Below are 21,711 nucleotides of genomic sequence, written 5' to 3' on the forward strand. Positions count from 1 at the left end.
TCCAACCCAGGACCCTGAGATCATGACCTGAGCGGAAGTCAGATGCTCAATCAACCAAGCCACCCAGGTGCCACTGACATGACATACTTTTTTTTTTTTTTAACTGTCAGGGACAGTATTTTTTTTTTTTTAGATTTTATTTTAAGATTTTATTTATTTCTTTGACAGAGATCAGAAGTAGGCAGAGAGGCAGGCAGAGAGAGGGGGGGAAGCAGCCTCCCCGCCAAGCAGAGAGCCCAATGTGGGGCTCTATTCCAGGACCCTGGGATCATGACCTAAGCTGAAGGCAGAGGCTTAACCCACTGAGCCACCGAGGCGCCCCATGACACACTTTTAAATTAAAGCTGCTTTATTAACATTTTTCTTCATTTTCTTGAGTTAATCTAGCAACAAAGCAGTAAGCAAACACTGACTTACAGCATGTGTAAAGTTCTGTGGTATAAATGCTCCCACAGTGGCCAAAGTCAAAACCAGCTTGAGGTCACTAAATGCAGAATTGGGAAGAAGGCACATGTTTCCACCACATGGATACAATAGACGTGAAGAGCATCAAACCACAGGTGATAGAAAATGTAGGAAAATAATTAGGAAGGGATATGTTTTGAGTACTTATTACCTTTGATTGTACTACAATTTATTATAATTGTATATAATTTAATTTTTAACAAGTCATTTACCATCTGGCTCTCAAATTCCTACCATGGTTAACAATCAGCCCCACTGTGTAGTGTAAATGCACTCCAGCACATCACCAATAGCCCCTGGTGACCCCCCTCACCCTCTCCCACCCCATGCAGGTCTGATTTGGAAGGTCTCCTCAATTCCTAACATTTTACAGCTGGAGAAATAAGGTCTGGAAATAGCAAGCATGCCATGAGGCAGAGGCTGAGTGAGAAAAACTAACATTTTCTCTCTTCTCCAGCCAGTGTGGTGGTTACCACTGAGAGTTCCCCAGGCCCCCACCAGCTCTCTGCTTCCTCTGGAATCCTAAGCACAACTAGCTCAGTGCTCCAGTGGGACAAAACATCTCCAGGAGGCCATCAAAGGCAAAGCCAAAGGGTTAGAACAATAATGCAAAATGGAATAGGGAAAAACATGAAATGCTGGGATGCTTGCTTTTTGAATGGTTTCCAGGGGAGCCAGCATTAAGGAGAAATTAACTCTGTGGATGAGGTTGGGAGAGGCGATGGGGAAGAATACCATAGAGTCTCAGCCACCCGCTACAAGGGTGATGAAACCTCCCTGGTCCCTCACCAGCTTGTTGTCCTCATGGTCCCGGGTCTCAGCTAGCATCAGTTCCTATCTGGGTTACTTCAATCACTTCCCCAAAGATCTCCCCACTTTCACCAAATCTGCCAGAAGTCCAGCTATTCTTCACACATCAGTCAGTAGATCCTACAGAAACATACTTGACATCACTGTGTTCTTCTGTCCAAGACCCCGCCTTGACTTCAGTTTTCTTGGAGCTTAAGCCTGAGATCTCTCAATGACTAGGGCCTTACCCCATCTGCCTTCACTCCCCCAAGGATGGGAACTCTTAGATGGTCTTCCCAATCCACCTTCTCCCCCGCCGTGCTCACTCCTGTTCAGACATGCTGGCCTCCTCACCTTGACCCAACTGCTTAGCCATGTACCTGCTGTCACCTTCAGGCTGTTCCTTCAGGCTGTCACCTCCACTGTCCCCTCCAGACCCGGATGCTCTTCCCAAAGATACCCCACAACTGACTCCCCACAGTGCCTTCTCTTGGTTCTCACCTTCTCAGCAAGTCCAACCCTGGCCACTGTGGGACCTGCCCATTCATCTTTCTTCCTCTTGTGATTGCTTACCTTCTCTTTCCCCAGGACAGAGAACCTTTTGTGCCTTGTTCTATGGAAGGTAGGAATCCTAGCTTTGTTCACTTACATATATCCCAAGCATAAGAGCAATTCTTGGCCCATAATGTGCACTAAAAAATATTGTTGTATTAATTCTGTTAGAGATTTCCAACTCAAATATTTGTTGAGGATGTATTGTATTCCAAGCTCTGTTTTGTATACATTATCTCATTTAAATTCTCATAGCCTACCCCAACCAGCCTCATACAGGGTCAGGCCAGTGGCTCATGATGGCTACTATTAGTATGCAAAGGAGAAGCCACAGAAAGCTAGCTGTGGAAAGTGTCAGGAAGACCATGGGAGGCCTGTGTTCCACATTTGGGACATGAACCATAAACACAGTGAGAAGCCCATCCGCAACAGAGCAGATGGATGGGGGGAAGTGAAATAGGGTGGGACTGGAGGGGAAACACTGCTGCCAACACTGCTGCAAATTCCCACAGTGGGGAGGCTAGAGCCCAGCCCAGGACCTGGCATCTTGTAGAATCTTCCCCTTTCCCTCTTATTTCCCTTTTCCATCTTGATTTCCCTTTCTTTCTTTGGGCCTTCTGAAGTCAGAATGTGTTGGGCCAGGAAATGGAGGAAAGCATATTATCTTGAGGGACCATACACTCTAGAAGCCCCTCCCGCCATGCAAGCAGGAGGTCCCTCCCTGGCATCCCTGCAGGTACAGGTCAGTTATGTCCCCTTTTACTCTTGAGTTTCCAATGGGTGTATATTAACCAGGCACTAATCAAGCATTTGTTTTGAGGAATTTTTTTTTAAATACACATTTTTTTTTAAAGTCCTCTTCTATCCACAGCCAGTAACTTTCAGGCATGTCCATCTATAAATTAAATTCCACTATGAATACCTCTTTGCATGTATAAAAAGGGTAATTCACTGTTGTTATTGTATTTGCTCATTACATACCCTGATGGCCTATTAGAAGCTACATCCCCTGACAGTCAAGACTGAAGAAAAGAGAGAGAGAGAAAGAGAGAAATCATTTGAAAAGCTGATCTGTAAGACTTCTATTTTTCTTGGTTCATTTGTTTCCTTTTGCTGAATCAAAATTTAAACAAAAAAGCAAGTGGGAATAATGTTTTGTGGGTTTTCTTGAAACTGGACATAAAGGATTCAGGATTATTTTCTTATGGTCTAAATTAAATTATCTTTCTTTTGTCTTTATTTCCTCAAGAAGATTAAAAAGAAAATGAGGAGAAATTATTTACAAGACACACAAAGAGGTTTAATTAAAAGGACAAGCCCTGGGGATGCAAAGGCCAAATGAAATGGACCTTGAGCACCACTGGTGGAGCTAGGAGCTGAGCCAGAACTTTCTCAGTCAGCATCGGTCTAACTCAGGCAGGTCATTCCACTTCTCTGGGTCCAACTTTTCCATTTGTAAGATTAACAGGTTCAAGGTGATGATGTCTGTCCTTATACTCAGGTTCATGCTCTGTAAACCTTTGAGGCTAAAACTGGAAAAAGAAGGAGATAAATTCATACCCCACCCTCCACTCTGTATCTGCAACCTATAGACAGAGATAATCTCTTCGGGAATATTCTGAGTCCATTTTCTGCCTTAATAAACAAGAATGAGTAATTCCTTAAGAGAGTCCTGTCTCTATATAGAGAGCTTCTCATGCACAAATATTTCCTCTGCTGCTATTCTTGGGGGGTAGGTGGCAGTGACAAGAACAGAGTTTTTGTGGTAGATGTGCACACCAGTGGAGACCATGCAGGTAGTAATCTCTGAAAATCCAAGCCTGGTCCATTTCAACAGGGAACCCAGAGCCTTTCTCTGAGTCAGAGGAAGCTAGAGGACAGAGTATAGCCCAAGTGGATCCCAGGAGCCTGAAGAAGGTTCAGAAAGGGGCTACCTCCCAGCCTGGTATAAATCCAGCAGTTAGTCAAAGCTGTGAACAAAAGAAAAATTAGGTTAGAACCAAGTGGACTGTCCTATAATTGTGTAACCATTCAAATCAGGAATAAACAAAAATAGGAAGCCATGGATTTAAAAAAAAAAAAAAAGGCAGAGGGATGGGCTCTTGGCTCATCAGCTTGGTTCCCATGCATATGGTTGCCAGCTTCATGAAGGTAGGACCTTCTGTGTCTTGTTCACCTGTGTCCCCAGGCCTAATACAATGTCCAGCACATAATAGCATTGTGGAATACACAAGGGTCTCCTTCCCAATTTCAATTCAGTTCAGTAAAGGACTTGAGTCTAAAAGGACTTTTTTCCCCATGATCATGAGACAGAGCTTCTCAGGAGTTCTCAGTGAGGATGCAGGAGAGGCTTTAAGTCCAGGACAGGTTTGAGGGCTTAGGAAACTTGGCTATCATACACTCAGGTAGAGACAAGCACCATTCTAACTCACAGAGGGACATGGGACTTCTTCCTAGACACGTTTTTTTAAAAGATTTATTTATTTATTTGAGAGAGAGTGAGAGTGCATGTGTGCAAGAGTTGGGGGGAGGGCAGAAGAAGAGACTCTTCAAGCAGGCTCCCCACTGAGTGTGGACCCCTACACAGGGCCTAACCTCACCACCCAGGAGATCATGATCTGAGCTGAAACCAAGAGCCAGACGCTTAACTGACTGAGCCACCCAGGCATCCCTTCCTAGATACATTTTCAAAAGATGATTGGAAAAGATGGCATCTGTGCTGGGCCCAGAAGAACTGAGAGGCTGATAGTTGTGCAGGTGCAGAAGGAAAAGAGGAAGAGAGGGAAGTGAATCACAGGCGGAGGCGGCAACATGAACAAAGAGTATCTCAAAGAGCTCTATTTTTGACCAGCAGGAGGTTCAGTTTGCCTGAAATGTAGGTTTGTAAAACAAAGCTGTAGAGTTAGAATAATAGCCAAGACAAAAATTGTAGGGACTCCTTGTAGAGAAAGGACTTGATGTTGAGGAGATCAATTAAGGAGCTCTTGTAACGGGGGATTCAGTGAGCACAGGACGCATAAGCTAAGTCATCCTTTTGCCAAGCCATGTAAAGTATGGTGCATATGCACACTCCACTTGTGACATGTTTTTTAAGACTCTGCCGCTAGACTTCCAGCTGCTCTGATTCACCACTATTTAACACAGGGACAAGAAAATGCTCAGGATGCATTTAGTGACAGAGTGCATCATGGACACACCAATCAGTCCTACCCTGACTTTACGCCTATGCCGTGTAACCATCATGGTCCCAGGGTGACTGAGTGGTGTAGGTGAGATAATACAAGGAGGAAGTAAAGGAGTTGGGGCTCAAACCCTAACTCTAACCCTGAAGTTATGTACCCAAGCTACCCTTCCCCTCCAGCTGGCTGTCCAGCAGAGTCACTGTCCAGGATTGTAGCTAAAAACACAACAGATAGGAGACATTGGACAAGACAGAAAGAACCCTCTGAGCAAAGAACCCTCTGAGCAATTCCCTTATAGCTGCTTCAGAATGTAAGTCTGTTCTTTATCTGGGCCATATCCCTCACTTTCTGCTTTGGATGTAGTGTCAGAAAAGGAAGGAACAGCCTCCAGAGTCCTTGGATTGTGATCTCCTGGGGTGCAGAGACTCAGGGAGTACCTTGTTGTGTTCTTGTCTCTGAACAGGGACTGAAACCATGCCTCATCAGCAGTGCTGGCCTCCCAAAAAATGTAGCTTCCAATGGGTTATCTAGGTGTGGGTTCACTGCAACAATCCAGGTGGACAATGAGGTCATGTCCTATAGACAAGGGCTCCCATTGTATCCTCACTAGCAGCTCAAACTCCAGTGTGACTTGGGCACAGAGAGAAAGAGAACATCCCACAGTGGGGGCCACAACAACCAAAGAGGATCTTCTCTCATGGCCTTGCCCCTAGGTCTCCTCCAAAGAAACCAGCTCAAAGCCTTGCTGAGCCCTAGAAGGATCCATCAGGACAAAAAGTCTCCTGTGTGCATATCTTTCCTCTGTTCATCAGACACTTGATGTGGTGTACAGTGGAGTCCATTACATGTGGAGTCCATTCAGTGAAGGAACAGGTTTTACATTAAGATTTGTCTCAATATAGAACCTCATTAGCTAGAGGCATGGGTCCTCATTTTGTCATCTATAAAATGAGGACAACATGAATTGCCCTCCTCTAATATGAAGATCTGTTGTGAGGATTAAATTAGATCACCTGCAGTAGTATCTGGCACATGGTAGACACCTACTACCTATTAATTACATATTTTTTCTTCCCTGTGTGTTGAGAGGCACTTTTCAATAACTAAACATTTGAGAAGTATATTAGTCAGTGTTATCCAGGGCATAGAATGAAAAGAATACATGCGTACATACAGAGATTTATTTTAACAACTTTGCCCAAACAATTGTGGGAACTGACAAATCTGAAATCTATATGGCCGGCCAGCAAGTTGGAAACTCATGTAAGAGTTGTGTTGCAATCTTGAATCCAAGTTCTGTGGGGCAGAGCCTGGAAACTCAAACAGGGTTTCCATGTTGCTATCTTGAGCAGAATTCCTTCTCCTTCAGAAAACCTCAGTCTTGGCTCTTAAGGCTTTCAGCTGATTAGGTGAGACCAACCCACACTATGGAAGCTCATCTGCTTTATTCAAAGTCCACTGACTTCAGCATTAATGACATCTGGGATAGGTTCAGTCTGTTAGGTGGCTCAGTCTGTTAGGATTCCCAGATCTTGGTTTCAGCTTAGATCATGACCTCAGGGTTGTGAAATCCAGCCCATGTCAGGCTCTACACTGAGCATAGTGCCTGCTTAAGATTCTTTCTTTCCCTCTCCCTCCACCCCTCCCTCCCCCAGTAGGACACACACTCTTTCTGTCTGTATCTCTCTCTCTCTCTTTCTTAAAAAAAAAAAATATATATATATATATGATTTTTTAATATATATTTATATAATAGTATATATATATATGTGTGTGTGTGTATATACATATATATATATATATATATATATATATAAAATAGTTAATCACATCTAAAAAATACCTTTTCAACATCTAGACTACTGTTTGACCAGACAAGTGGGCATCATAACCTAGCTAAGTTGACACATAAGATTAACCATTATAAAGGTGTAAATACATGAGGGATAGCAATTAAAACATCTATATATAGTCAACTCATGAGTGGACGACTCTCTCAAATTCCCCTGAAAAGGTTCACCAGCTCAAATCTTAAGGGGCCAGTGAACATGTAGGAAAGTGTAAGATATTCAGGATGAATGATGGGCATCATGAGCTTGAGAGTAAAAACCCCATGTAAATATATTCAAGTTCAAAATTTTAAAAAAAAAAGTGGCAAAAATGTCGTACATGCCCTTCAGCTTTCCTGGGTTCAGCAGCGAAGCCCATCATGATATCCAGCTGTAGCACATCAGGTTCCCAAGAAACTCAGCTTTTCCAGATGCTCAAGGAGAGTATTTCTTTATATGTATTTTTATTTTATTTTATATTTTTAGTATTCCAAAATTCATTGTTTATGCACCACACCCAGTGCTCCATGCAATACGTGCCCTCCTTAATACCCACCACCAGGTTCACCCAACCCTCCACCTTCCACCCCTCTAAAACCTTCAATTTCTTTCTCAGAGTCCACAGTCTCTCATGGTTCATCTCCCCCTCTGATTTCCCCCAACTCACTTCTCCTCTCTATCTCCCAATGTCTTCCATGTTATTTCTTATGCTCTACAAGTAAGTGAAACCATATGATAATTGACTCTCTCTCCTTGACTTATTTCACTCAGCATAATCTCCTCCAGTCCTGTCTATGTTGATACAAAAGTTGGGGTATTCATAGTTTCTGATGCAGGCATAATACTCCATTGCATATATGGACCATATCCTTTTTATCCATTCATCCATTGAAGGGCATCTTGGTTCTTTCCACAGTTTGGCGACTATGGCCATTGCTTCTATGACCATTGGCATACAGATGACCCTTCTTTTCACTACCTCAGTATCTTTGGGGTAAATACCCAATATTGCAATCACAGGGTCTTACATAAAAGATAAGGGGGAGACCTTATCTTTTATGTAAGTCATATAAAAAATTTTAATTTTTTAAGGAATCTCCACATGGTTTTCCAAAGCGGCTGTACCAACTTGCATTCCCACCAAGAGTGTAAGAGGGTTCCCCTTTCTCCACATCCTCTCCAACACGTGTTGTTTCCTATCTTGTTGATTTTGGCCATTCTAACTAGTGTAAGCTGGTATCTCAGTGTGAATTTGATTTGAATCTCCCTGATGGCTAATGATGACGAACATTTTTTCATGTGTCTGTTAGTCACTTGTATGTCTTCTTTGAAGAAGTATCTGTTCATGTCTTCTGCCCATTTTTTGACATGATTATCTTTTTTTGAGTGTTGAGTTTGAGGAGTTCTTTATAGATCTTGGATATCAGCCCTTCGTCTAATCCTGTACTATTAATGTATTTGTATCAATATGACTCTTTATCTTGATTAACAGTTGTCTTATGTAGTTGGATGCTCCTGTATTGGGGGCATAAATATTTATAATTGTTAGATATTCTTGGTGGATAGACCCTTGAAGAATGATGTAGTGTCCTCCTTTATCTCTGACTATAGTCTTTAGTTTAAAATCTAATTTGTCAGATATGAGAATCGCTACCAGCTTTCTTTTGCAGCACATTGGCATGAAAGATGCTTCTCCAACCCTTCACTTTTAGTCTGGATGTATCCTTAGTCTTCAGATGGGTCTCTTGTAGACAACATATGGATAGCTCCTGTCATTTTTATCCAATTTTCAACCCTTTGCCCTTTTATGGGAGAGTTTAGGCCATTCATGTTGAGAGTGATTACTGAAAAATACATTTTTATTGATATCATGTTGCCTGTGAAGTCCTTGTTTCTATAGATTGTCTCTATGGATTTCTGTTCTATGACTCTCTTGGGTTCTTTCTTCTTTTCTATTACCCCCCCTTAACATTTCTTATACTGCCAGTTTGGTGGTCACAAACTCTTTTAAACCTTGCAAATCTTGGAAGCTCTTTATCTCTCCATCCATTTTGAATGTCAGCCTTGCTGGAAAAAGTATTCTTGGCTGCATGTTCTTCTCATTTAGTGTCCTGCATATGCCTTGCCAGCCCTTTCTGGTTTGCCAGGTTTCTGTGGACAGGTCTGACATTATTCTGATGGACCTTCCTCTGTACAGAAGGACTCTCTTCCCCATAGCAGCTCTCAAAAGCTCTTATCTAAAATTATGATTCTTCAGTCTCACAATCAAGTGTCTTGAGGTCTTTCTAGATTCATTGATTTTGGGGGGTGGGTGGCCTTTCTGCCTCTAGGACACAAACCCTGGTTCCATTCCCCAGACTGGGAAAATTTTCATGGAGAATTTGTTGAACTATATCCTCTAGTCTTCTTTCTTTCTCCTCACCCTCAGGGATCCCAATAATTCTGACATTGGAATGTTTCATGGCATCATTTATTTCCCTAATTCTGTTCTCATGGCTTCTAACCTGTTTGTTCCAGGCCTCCTCCTGATCCTTTTCCTCTCAGTTTGTCCTCTAGATCATTAATTCTGTCTTCTGCTTCGGTTACCTTAGCTGTTAGAGTATGTAGATTAGATTGGATCTCACTGATACATTTTTAACTTCTTCCCAGGTGGCTTTCACTTCTGCTCTAATCAATTCCATGTTATCACTAATCGTTTTCTCCAACCTAACCATTGCCTGGATAAGTGTTAAGCTGAATTCCTTTTCCAACATACTGTTTATGTCCATATCCAAAAGCTGTGATGGAGAGGGTACAGTCTCTGAACTTTTCCTCTGTTGGGTATTCCTTCTTCTAGTCATTTTGGTGAGAGGTGGTTGAGGGGATGTGTAGCTGAATATATCAACCATGATCCATGCAAGGTGCATGCTGGAATGCTTCTGAGCATTGGAAGTTACCACCAAAGAGAAAGAAAAAAGAAAAAAGAGAGAGAGAGAAAGAGAGACACAGGAAAAAAGAGAGAAAGAGAGAGAGAGAGAGAAGCCAGAATGGGCCCCAAAGGTAAAATTTTTAAGGTACACAAACAAAAATGGAGAAATAAAAAGACTGACACAAGTAAATGACAAGAGAAAAAAGAGAGAGAGAGAGAGAGAGAAAGAACCGTGCCAAAAAGAACCCCAAGTATAAGATTTATGTAATACCAGAACAAAAACAAATACACAGAAACACTGATTGAAGAAAAGGATGGGATGGTGGTTATAAATCCTCAGTGTGGGCGAGGGAGATTATTTTTATTCTTCTTGGGTGTACCTTGATATCTTTGTTAAGGGACTCAACTTTCCAGAGATAAAGAGGGATTAAAACTGGTTTTTATATAGGGGTAGTATTGATTGGGGAAAGAGGATTACCTTGAAGCTTATCTCTATATGAATTTTTTTTAATAGAAAAGAAAAAGAAAAACACAAGTATATGTATAAAAAAAAGTTCAAGCTAAAAGGTTATTATGGAATATGCTGTATTAAACCTCTAGTTGTAATGGTAACTAGGTTTAAAAAATTAAACAGAACAAGAATAGTGAGAACAAATTAAAAATAAAAGTTATATCTATGAAATATACAGGTTTTAGGGCAATACAAGAAGCTTAATATATTGTTTTCCCCTGATAATAGGGTTTTACAGTTTTACGGGGACCCTGTGGTGGTTGTCCTCTCATTGTTTTGGCTGGATTCCTGGGGGAGGACCCTGCCTCGCATTGTTTTTCAGGCAGTTTTGCTTGGGCTGAGTCCTCCTGCCCCATATCAAGGGGCCAGGTTCTGTGGAAACTATTTTTTCAGGCTTTTGTTCTCTGGAGGGTTTTTTCTGTTTTTTGTGTTTTTTGTGTTTTGTTTTGTTTTCCCCTTTGGTGGCTTTTTGCAGCTTTTTGGAGGTTTAATGGAAAGCAAACTGCACCCAGACCTCCTTCTCAGAGAGAAGCCTCAGTCTGCTCCCCTCTGGGTGGTCCAGAACACACAGACTCCCCCTCTGCAAACTCCATCTGCTGAGCCATGCAACCTCCCACAGGCAGTGCACGTCCCCAGCCACTGTCTCAGGGGTCACCCAAAGCATCCACTTGTCTCTGCACCCCTGTCCCACTAAAACTACAAGCAATATTGGTCCAGGGAACCCAAGTCCTGTGGCTACCTTTGTCGGAACTCTGTCTGGGGTCCAGATCTCAGATTGCCACCATGGGAGATCACACTGAGTTCCTTTCAGCCCTGGCTGGGAGAGTCCAGACCCTCCACGGGTCCTAGAGACCATGGGCTAGCACCAGGATGAAGCTTTCTCAGGCGCCAGCGGAGAGTGGGTCAGACCCCAGTCGCACAGTGCACAAAAGTTCTAGAGAGCACAAGCTGGCAGCATCACCAGACTCCCTCATACAGGGGTGGGAATGTGCCCAGCTGAGACATGATGCAAGCCTGCAAGCCCGCAACCCTGGAGACTCTGCCACACTCTGTCTGGCATGGGTGGTCGCTGGCAGTGGCCGTCCTGGGACCATGCATTTAGGCCCATGCCCATGAACACCCAATTCCATCAGTTACCCCTTAAGATCCTTTTTCCTTTTTGAGTGCTTTTAACCAGACTCCAAGTTAATCCTGGTCCACAATCACAGGACACTCTCATATTGGGGTATTACTTTCCAGTGGGTCACTTCTGTTGGCTCCCTCCTCCTTCTGTTTATCCTCTGATCATTCCCACTCTGCTTTGCCTCTCCACTGGAGTCTTCTATCCCTGTAGAGATCCAGAAATGTAAATCCTACCTCTCAGGCTGGTTTCATGGGTGTTCGGAGTGTTCTGGTAGATAATTAGCTCACTTTAGGGAACTGGTTGAAACAGGGTCTCAACTTCTCCACCATCTTGCCCCTCTCTTCCTCAAGGAGAGCATTTCTTAGGTTTAGAAGAAACTGTGTAGGAATATACCACTTGAAAGAAGTTTGCACATACCACCCACACAGCTTAGGGACCAAGTGTAAGAAACAAAATGGGCACTTCTCACTTGGAAAAGTTGAGACAACTGATGTGGTGACTATTTTAAGGGAGTTAGAAGAACCGCATCCTACTACAAAAAAATGATTGCGGTGGTCTCTCATGAGCAAAAGAGTTAGAGAACCAGTTTATTCTGGTCTTGGCTGGAGCTTTCTGTAATTAGCTGAAAAACCTTCAAAAATTGGCCTGACATTTTCAGAGGTCATAGAAAGTTATAAAATAGGCCACAAAAAGATTTGAGCTGATTTGGTTTTTAGGTTCGCAAAAAATCCTTCCAGACATTACTAAAGTGTCATCTGCAGTCATGCTTCCACATTGAGTAGACACTAAAATGTGCCCTCCCCCCGATTATCTATCCCCTGGTACTCATGTTCCTCCCTGTGTAGTCCCCTCCCCTGGAATGTGAACAAGAGCTGTGGTTCAAGGAAATGGGTTGTCACTTCTGTTTTTATGTTGCCTAAGATTACAACTTCCTCTTGTCTTCTTGGTTGGCATACTTTGATGCGGTGAGTGGCATGTTGGGGAGGTCCACATGGCAAGGAACTGAGGACAGGCTCCACCCAATGAACGCTAAGGACCTGAGGTCCCTAGCCCAATAGGCCTTAAGAAACTGACTCCTGCCAACAATCATGTGTACTTAGGAGCAGTGGAGCTTTCCAACCCTGGTTGATACCTTGACTGAAGCCTCAAAAAGACTCTAAAACAAAGGACCCAGGAAAGCCATGCCTACATTCCTGATCCACAAATCTGTGAAATAATAAATGTGTTGATTAAGTTATTAAGTTTGTGATAGTATTGATATGCAACAATAGATAACTAATACAGTATGGCACATTTTTTAAGATGGAAACAAAAGGTGATATAACATCTCTAAAGATGCTAAAATAGCAAGTGCATTCTCATCCTTCTGAGGGCATGATAGCAGAAACCAATAGAAGAGAATTGATAATCACAGAAGAATTGATCAATTGTATAGGAGAGAAAATGATCCTGTGGATTTATAAGGGAGGAAAAAAATCCAATGGTTTTTATAAGGGAGTAGAAACTTTCACAGATTGTGTAAAAGAGAAGGAAAGCTCATGGATGCACAAATTAAAGTTAAAGGTGATGCTGGTACAAAGTAGGAGTAACACATAGCATAGTGGAATTCATGGCTCTTGAAGGGTTGTGCTAATGAGTATGAGGTCTTTTGGTTGGGCTGGACTCAAAGTGAGATCCCAGGAGACCCTATAAAATAGCTAGTGCCACCACCCTTTCTAGATAGACTCCTCAAGTCAATGAAGACCTGTGCCATTGTGTGGTGTTCATCTCTCAGGCTGAGAAAAAAGACAACAGAGTGCTGTGCCTATGGAAGTGTTCCAAAGATCTATAGCTAAATTAATGACAGAATAAGGAAAGCAGTAGGTTATGGTGTCCATATTTTCAAAGTCCACATGAGAAACAAATGTCTTATACTTGGAGGTTGAGTGGCAGAAACAGACTGAGCCAAAGAGATCATATCACAGGAACAGACATGACTTGCTCTTTAAGTATATGCTCTATGTAACTTTACTGAAGCATTCAAAGCCATTAACAAGAAACAGCAAGAAAATTTTAGAGTTAAGGCCAATGACATAACCTCTAATGCCTATAAAGTATTGGATTAGATAATGAAGTTGAATTTCCTGCTTTAAAAAAAAGGTAGGGGGGAGACCTGTTGGAATCCAATATTCTATTTACCTGGGAAAATATTGGGCAATTAACTGTCTGCCAAGGAAGCAGTTGTTACACTTAGATTAGATTGGATCCTTCTGGATGACCAGCCAGTACAGCCAAGCTCCCAAAACAAATCGCTGGGTAAAAGACCAAAATGACAGAGGAGCGTAATTGTACTTTCTGTAAAGTCCCTGTCACAAGTAGGTCTCCATTTTTTCTAGCAGATGCTTCTCATTCTCCTAAAGTTAAGGAGAGCTTTATGTTGGTATCCTCAGCTATATGAGATAATAATCACATGCTGATTGTTCTCAAAAGAAAAATCAGAAAACAAAAAAGAAGCGACCTACAAACAAATTAATAATTAATGCCAGGATTTTGTATCTCTCCAATAAAATAACCTACCATTTTGACCTGGATGAAATATTTTAATTATCAAACTGCACTTCTCAATGTTATTGGTTGTCTACCTTTGGTAATCTTTAGTCATTCTGAGTGAGAATCAGGTCCTTGGTTAAAAAAAAAAAATGACCACTAATGTGCAGTTGATATATGAGGGAGGTACTGTAGCTCTGCCTTTTCTTGTTTGTAAAATGGGGATGATGAGATAAATCAGTGACTCAATCAGTTGGCAGAACCTGATTCAAATCCAGATCAAGTACAAGTGTGTGCTCTTTTTTTTTTTTTCTTTAAGATTTATTTATTTACTTTAGAGGGTGGGGGGAGGGGTCAAGAGAGAATCTTCAAGCAGACTCCAGGCCGGGTATGGAGCCTGACAAAGGGCTCAATCTCATAATGCTGAAATCATGACATGAGCCAGAATCAACAGTGGGACACTTGACTATGCCACCCAGGTGCCCCCTCAAGTGTGTCCTCTTAATTCTGTGTCCACACCATTACCTTTGTGAGGACTGACACCTCTCTGACCTGATAGTCTCCTCCTCAGGGGACAACTGTCCTTAAAATCTTCAGCTTTGTCCCCATCTTTCCTTCCAATTTCCTTTCTCTCCTACTGAAAAATAGAGCCAAGGACCATTTTGACTTTGAGATCTCAGACTTTCCAAAGATTCAGAATGCAATGTGATTTTGTACTAGACTTTGTGAATCTCCACCTAGGTTTCCCTCAACCTTCTTTGTGAATTGCCTTGGTTGGATTTGGCTTACCTTGAACAGCCCACATCCACTGACTGGTCCACCCAGAGGCATGAAAGGCCAGCTCTCCTACCACAGTTCGGGACATTGTGAAGGGCCATCATGACAGCCTCAGAGTACAGCCCATATTGTTCCCTTGCCAATCTTTCCCCTTTTCTCTCCTTCCTTGGGGACTGATCCCAGGAGCTCACCCTAATGCATTTCTTACATGATTCCATTTCAGGGCCTATTTCCTCAGGATCCCAACATCATCAATTCCTTAGGAGACAGAACATGAGTTAAACATGAGATGAAGAAATCCAGTAGAGCTGGGGATAGAGTGGGATAGGTCTCTTTCAGAGAGTTCTGTGAGGACTTCATGGATTAATATGTGTGAAATGCCAAACAATAGCCAGTAAGTTATAAATCCCATGTAAGTTTTGAGTTGTCATTATGATCATTATATAGTGTTACACATTATTACCACTCATAATCTTGGAGTCAACAATCCAGGTGCACAAGTCACTGAAGGATTATGACTTAAGAACAATTTGTGTGATTTCTCAGGAGTCTGCAAGATACCTGTGAATGTATAGAATGGGAAGCTTCTGAAAAAGTTGCACTTGATCTGGAAGTTTATGAAGAGAAGTGTAGTTTCACAACAGAAGAAATGGTAGTGCTTTCTCTGCACTGGTCAGACTGTGACCACCATATTGGGTGTGGCTTAAAGTACAGGAGAAGGTGAGAAATTTGAGAGGAATGACCAGGACAGATTGAAGCAGGTGTCTTTAGCTTTAGATTTTTCCACCTTCCTCCCACCTCCCAGCTCGCCCCATCATTTGTCTGAGAACTACCTTAAGATCCTCATCTATCACTTTGGGAAAGCTTCCCTTGACTACCTTCTCACTTAAAGATTTAACCAGTTTCTTCCTTCTTTTTCCTTCTAGATCATATATGGGTTTTGTTGTTATTTGTTTTTTTATTTTTTTTCTCATTGCACCTATTGTTTTGCCTTAATTTGGATTTGGGTCTAATTTATTTTCTGAAACTTAAGACAGGTTAGATGCTTGTATGTTAGTTTCCTAGGGCTGCCATCATAAATTACCATAAACAGGTGGCTTAAAACAACATAAACTTATTTTCCACAGTTCTGGAACCCAGCAGTTTAAAATCAGCTGGGCTGTGCTTCCTCTAAAGACTCTGCAGGAGAATCCTTCCTTGCCTCTTCCAGACTTGGGTGGTTCCATGGCCCATGGCTCCAGTCTCTGCCTCCATCTTCATGTGGGTCTTCACACAGCCTTCCTTCATGTTCTCTCCTCTCTTCTCAAAAAGCCCTGTCATTGGTTTTAGGGTCGACCGTATTCCCGGACGATTCCATCTCAAGATCCTTAGCAGGATTATATTCTCAAAGAATCTTTTTTCCAAATACAGTCACATTCACAGTTCTCAGGAACACATATTATTGGTAGACATCCCTCAACCTACTACAGCATGTATATATTGATTTCACCATGGAACTAGTACACCAGTTCTAAACTGTCAGGTAGGTTAGGTCTACTCAAAAAGCAATGGGAATCATAGAAGTTATATTAAAAAAAAAAAAAAGGAGAGATCAAGAAAACAAATGTGTGAAGGGATACCAGATGGGTTTTGTTAACTGACCATGCAAGTGGGAGGTAGAGAAAAGAAAATCAAGGACGGCCAGAAGGTGTCGAACCTCAAATGCTGGGAGGAGAATCAAGAAGAGAGGCTGGATGGTGTGGGTGATGTGTTCTTGCTCTTGCTTTGGCAGGATGAGAGATGTTTGGAAGCAGGCTCACCTGCTGGTTCTCTGTGCCTCAGTTTCCCCACAAGCCAGTGGCACTTCTCACTTTTACAGGATGTCCTGAGTTCTCTGGGCAATGAATTAACTTGTGTTGCTTCCCTGGTGGGCACTTGAGTAGGATCAATGACAAGTAATAGAGTAGCAGTTTAAAAATGCTGATGTGATTCATTTTACGACATGGGTGGGACAGGCAGAGTGGCCCACAGAAAGGACAGCTGGTCCCAAATGTTTGAGGCCTTGTAAAATGATGCATATCTACTTAACACTGCTGTAGTAAACAGAACTGTCATTCCTAGGCTCACAGACACAATGGCCAACTTGGGAATGCTGAACCTTCCAAGGTCAGATCTCAATTTAATGCAAAGCAAACAATCTTGACCCACGATTATTAACATTCTTAAGCACATTTTCTGTGACAGACTGAAACTTTATGATTCTTTCAACATTGTACTTTTTTTTTTTTTAATGTGTCTCTAAAAACTGGAGCCCTAAAGAATGATTTGAAATAGAGAAACCTGGTAGGGGGTAAAACTGTGGAACTGGACATTTCAGTTTTCCTTGAGTTTAGCAAACAAAATTCAAAGCCAAATAACTGGGAAGGAGCAGGAAACAGGGAGAGAACCACTTTGATTTCTAATCTATGCTCTTTCCATGCATTTCCAAAGCAAATAGACTTTAACTACTTACTATCCAGGTAAATTGCCATTTATTTGCCAGCTTCGTTAACAGTTTCCTCACATAATCCATTGTCAGAGGAGGACCTCCCCACCCGACCCATTTTCTCTCTGTTCCTCAGTGGTTTTCAGTGAGGTCCGGCCCTGAGCTTCTGGAAATCACTGGCTCCTGGTTCCCCTAAAGCACATCTGACATGCACCTAGCCAGAGGTCAGAGCTCTGGCCTGCAACCAGCTTGCTCACTGTAGCCAAACCCCCTTGACTCTCAGGCTCCTGTGTCCTGGTCTGTATCTTGGAGCTGAGAAGGAGACCTGCCCATCTGACGGTTGCTGTCAACATCAAATACAAAAGAATTTGAATTCAACTCTCTTCTTAAAGTTAAAAAGTCGAAAACAAGTTATCTGGAAAAGTAAAGGTAGCATCCAGGATGTTGGGTTCTTAAGGTATCTAGAAAGAGGTTGAGGAAATTCTCAGAATCTTTCCCATTCTCCTACCATGGGACAAGTTAAAGCCATTTAGGCAAACGTTATGTGGGTTGTCAGAGTGCACAAATGCTCTGACATGATAGATGAAACTGAGGGTCTCCTTCTCTGTGCAGGGACAAGTCAGGATTTCCTTGGTAGCAGAAAGACCCACAGGATTCGGCACATAAAGGGCATGCTCACTTCTGTGAATGAGCCCAATGGGCAGGCCATTTGTTGATTCTTTATTGATTCATCTATTTGTATCTTACAAACATTCCTGAAGTCAGGGAGCCAGTGTGCTGGGAAAGAAATAATTCCCAAGATACGGCTATACTGTCAAGCCACTAGTCCACGGGAACACAATCACATGAACAGGCACACAAAAAATAAGATTGCTTGTTTACTTGTTTATGGCTTATCTCCCCAACAAAAGTAAGATTCATGAGGCAAACTCCATCCACCTTCTTTAACAACTGCATCTCACTGCATGGCCTCCAGCCTGGTACAGAGTAGATTTGATAACTGTTCATTGAATTAATGAGTGAATGGATCCGTGAACAAATGAATGAATGATTCAACAGAGATATATCAAAAGTCCTAAAGAGGAAGCAGCATAGAACTCATGGGAAACTAGTATTGGAACTAGACCCTGAAGAATGGGAAAGTTTTTGGCAGATGGAGAAGAGGCCAAAGAAAAATCTAATCAGTGATGTGGGAGCATGCAGACGTAGGGCCCAGAGAGAGGACAGTGTGGGGCCCTGGCAGGGGGACAGGATGGGAGGGAACAGAGACACAGACAACAGAAATTGTGCCCCAGGCCGCTGAGGCAAGCCTCTCAGAGATCATGGGAATGAGTTTGAATTTCATCCCCCAGAAAGGGAAAGTGGTGTGGCTTTTCAAGCAGGGAGTTGACATGATAATATCCTGCTAAGTAGAAAGGTCACAGTCACTCCTGCTGCATTTTGGTGTGTGGATTGGATCCGAAGCCAGAAAAGCAGGTAACAGCTTGATGCTGGGCATTAAACTGAGATAAAAAGAGCAGATTGATGATGGAAAAGAGCAAGGCAGAAGGAGCAGGAGAGGGGAAATCCGTGTGTCTGCCAAAAGAGCATGGCGATGTTGGTGTTGGGGACAGGAGAGAGAAAGCTCAAGGTTAGTGCCCATGCTGTTGGTTTGGAAACTATATGAGCAACAGAGGTGCTCACTGGGAAAGGGGCTCTGTCTGGAGGATAACCAAGCAGAAATGTCCAGAGAAGAGATGCCCATGTCAAGAACTTAGAAGGCATGAAACAAGTTTTGCCCAGATAAATAGAAAATCATGAAATATATGAGATTATACAATAATTAAATGATTTTTGAAATGATGAAATGATGAAAAAAATAAAATGAAAAACAAACTGAGGGTTTTGGAGAGGAGGAAGGTGGGGGGTTGGGTAAGCCTGGTGGTGGGTATTCAGGAGGGCACATACTGGATGGAGCACTGGGTGTGGTACATAAACAGTGAATTTTGGAACACTGAAGAAAATTTTAATTTAATTTAAAAAAATAAAATAAAATAAGATGAAAAATAATAAAATAACACTTCATCTTTCTGTCAATTTACACAATGATGAACTATATCAAGCAACCCACTAAATTTTTTTAATTTATTTTATTTTTTTATTTTTAAGAATTTATATATTTATTTGATAGAGAGAGCATGAGGAGGGGAAGGGGCAGAGGGAGAGAGAAAAAAAGAAATCTTAAAATAGACTCCCTGCTGAGCACGAAACCCAACATGGGGCTGGATCCCAGGACCCTGAGATCATGACCTGAGCTGAAACTAAGAGGTGAATGCTTAACTGACTGAGCCACTCAGGAGCCCCACACTAATTTTTTTAAAACACTTATTTATCTATTTCAGGGAGACAACAGGGGGAAGGGGGAACGAAGAGGGAGGGAGAAGAAGGTGGAGAGACAGAGAATCTTAAGCAGGCTCCGCACCAAGCATGGAGCCTTATGCAGGGCTCCATCCCAGGACTCTAAGATCATGACCTGAGACTGCTTAAATGACTGAACCACCATGGTGCCCCTCACTAAATTTTTTATTTATCACTTCACAACCTATAGGCTGCACACAAAATCCAAGATGCACAGTCCAATCGCCGATAGGCATTTCCCGGAGTCCTTGGCTCCTGCATGCACAGGCTGCCCACTGAGGGCCCACTGTGGGCCAGGAGCCGACCCCTACCCAACAGAAGCACCGTCTGCACATCTCTGCCCTCACAGGCATGGTCGCTGAGCTAGCTTAGCAGTCCTGATCACAAGCTGCTGGTTAAGACCAAAGGAAAATTACAACTCGGACACACGCTATGAAGGAGCCCGTCTCAGAGGGCAGGGAAGGTTCCTCTGAGGACTGGGCACCTGTGCTGAGCTCAGAAGTAGGAGTGAGAAGAGAGACAATAAACAATACCTGAAAGAGGCCTGGGGGTTAAGGTAGAGAAAGTCCAGGGACCCGGAAGAAGCGGGTTTGCCTCATGCGGAGGAAACCAGGAGGACAAGAAGGTCAGCCGAGCTAATGAGGCAGCTGTCGTGGAGCATTCGTGGAAGAATCCATTATCAATAAATGTCTGTTAACGTTCACAAAAGACCTGCAAAAGAAATGGAAGTATCTCAAACGCGGCTAATTGAACGAACGAGGATGCATAATAGTAATGGTTTACAATAGTGAGTGTGAACAGATTAACTCAATTTAAAATAATTTAATCTTTTCACAGTAAATGCCATAGCGAAGTATCTAAGTTATATAGAATTCCGATAAATGTCATTTGAATCTGAATTGATATTGCTAAGTAATCTTCCTTCCTACATTGGATGATGTCTGCTAGCGTGGGGTCAAATTCGACTAATAGAGGAAGCATTTGAACATTCTTTGGCTCACAGGCCCTGTCTCTCTTTGACAGCCTCCTATCAATCACATGGTGAAGGTGTGATCCTCCTCATTTTACAGAGCGATGTCACAGGGACTCACGCAGCTCAGGGAGGGTGCCAGCGTGAGCCTGCTGATGTGGGACAGCAGCCCACATCCTCACCCTGACTGAAGTGCTTCTTCACCCCACGCTACCGCTCCTTGTAAAATAAAGCTCTTACATTTAAAAGATGTATATTGTAAAGTAATTAAATTACTTTAAACATGGATTTTTTTAATCCCAATGGAAATGCAAAGAGAGATTTGGAATTATGTGTGAGACGTTCATTACTTAAATCTGACTGGGTGGCTGTTTCTATGAATGAATGCACTTAATTAATTTTTTTTTCCCCTAGCTCCTTGCTATTTCCTGACTGTAATTTATTTTCCTTCATCCCAGGGGCAACAGAAGGACAACAAAAGAAGGATCCAGTGATTTGAAATTCCAGAACCTCTGTCTGCCAAAAAATAGGTCAGAATATTTCCTTGTTTATTAATAGAAGAGTGAAAACGTAGCATCTGTGGCAAATCAGCTGACCACCATACACTCACACACGCACGTGTGCACACGCACACACGCACACCACGTTAATGTGATAGAATTTTATTGCTGCCAGTGGTCTTAGAGGTCACATGGAGACCAAGGTTCAGAAGGAAAAGAAACTCATGTGGGTTAAAATACCAGCACATGGGTGATGCAGGGAGAGGTTGAGAATCCCTACAGCACCCGCAGAATTTCCCATGAGGGCTGCTTCCACCACCCACCAGTGGTCCAAACAGCCCAGAAGACAACCACTAAGATGGAAACTTCCATTCCCAGCTGGTGAGTGATTTAAATGACGGATCATAGATGCATCAGGCCATGAGCCCACGACCAGCTCTCACACATGAGGAGAATAGAGGAAGCCATGTACCTGTGCGGTTTTTTCTCTTTGTCCTCCAGCTGAGCAAACACTTACTAAGCAGTCATGGCATTAGGACTTGCACAGGCTAGAGAATATGCAGAGATGAAAGACAAAGTCCTACCTCCCAGGGACTCAGAACCAAGTCTAAAAGGTCAGAATAGGGGCTAATTTCATGAAAGTACAAGATTCCAATCCTGAAGCCAATCCAGGTCGGCCATTGCCCAGCAGCCAGACCCTGGGCAACACCCTGATGCC

At 42.6% G+C, this 21,711-nt stretch overlaps 1 protein-coding gene and 1 long non-coding RNA gene across 4 annotated transcripts in view; one reads left to right on the forward strand and one right to left on the reverse strand.

Annotated features, from left to right (window-relative positions):
• The window catches only part of CLNK (cytokine dependent hematopoietic cell linker), a 174,382-nt gene that overhangs the window by 62,859 nt on the left and 89,812 nt on the right, over window positions 1-21,711 (forward strand). The window contains exon 3 of the mRNA XM_059165328.1: window positions 20,952-21,023. Coding sequence (XP_059021311.1) covers window positions 20,952-21,023 — 72 coding nt within the window. The remainder of the gene's footprint in view (window positions 1-20,951; window positions 21,024-21,711) is intronic.
• Window positions 2,965-21,711, reverse strand: part of LOC131826129 (uncharacterized) — a 125,376-nt gene continuing 106,629 nt past the window's right edge. For 2 of the 3 annotated variants that reach the window (XR_009351428.1, XR_009351434.1), the window contains 2 exons: window positions 20,057-20,234; window positions 2,965-3,776 (listed from right to left, as the gene is read on the reverse strand). This is a non-coding gene — a long non-coding RNA (uncharacterized LOC131826129). Of the gene's footprint in view, window positions 3,777-19,234; window positions 20,235-21,711 lie in introns of those variants that run through there. The other variant, XR_009351440.1, reaches the window with a different exon arrangement.

The sequence above is a fragment of the Mustela lutreola genome, chromosome 1 (genome assembly GCF_030435805.1).
Source record: "Mustela lutreola isolate mMusLut2 chromosome 1, mMusLut2.pri, whole genome shotgun sequence".
In the NCBI taxonomy this organism is placed as follows: domain Eukaryota; kingdom Metazoa; phylum Chordata; class Mammalia; order Carnivora; family Mustelidae; genus Mustela; species Mustela lutreola.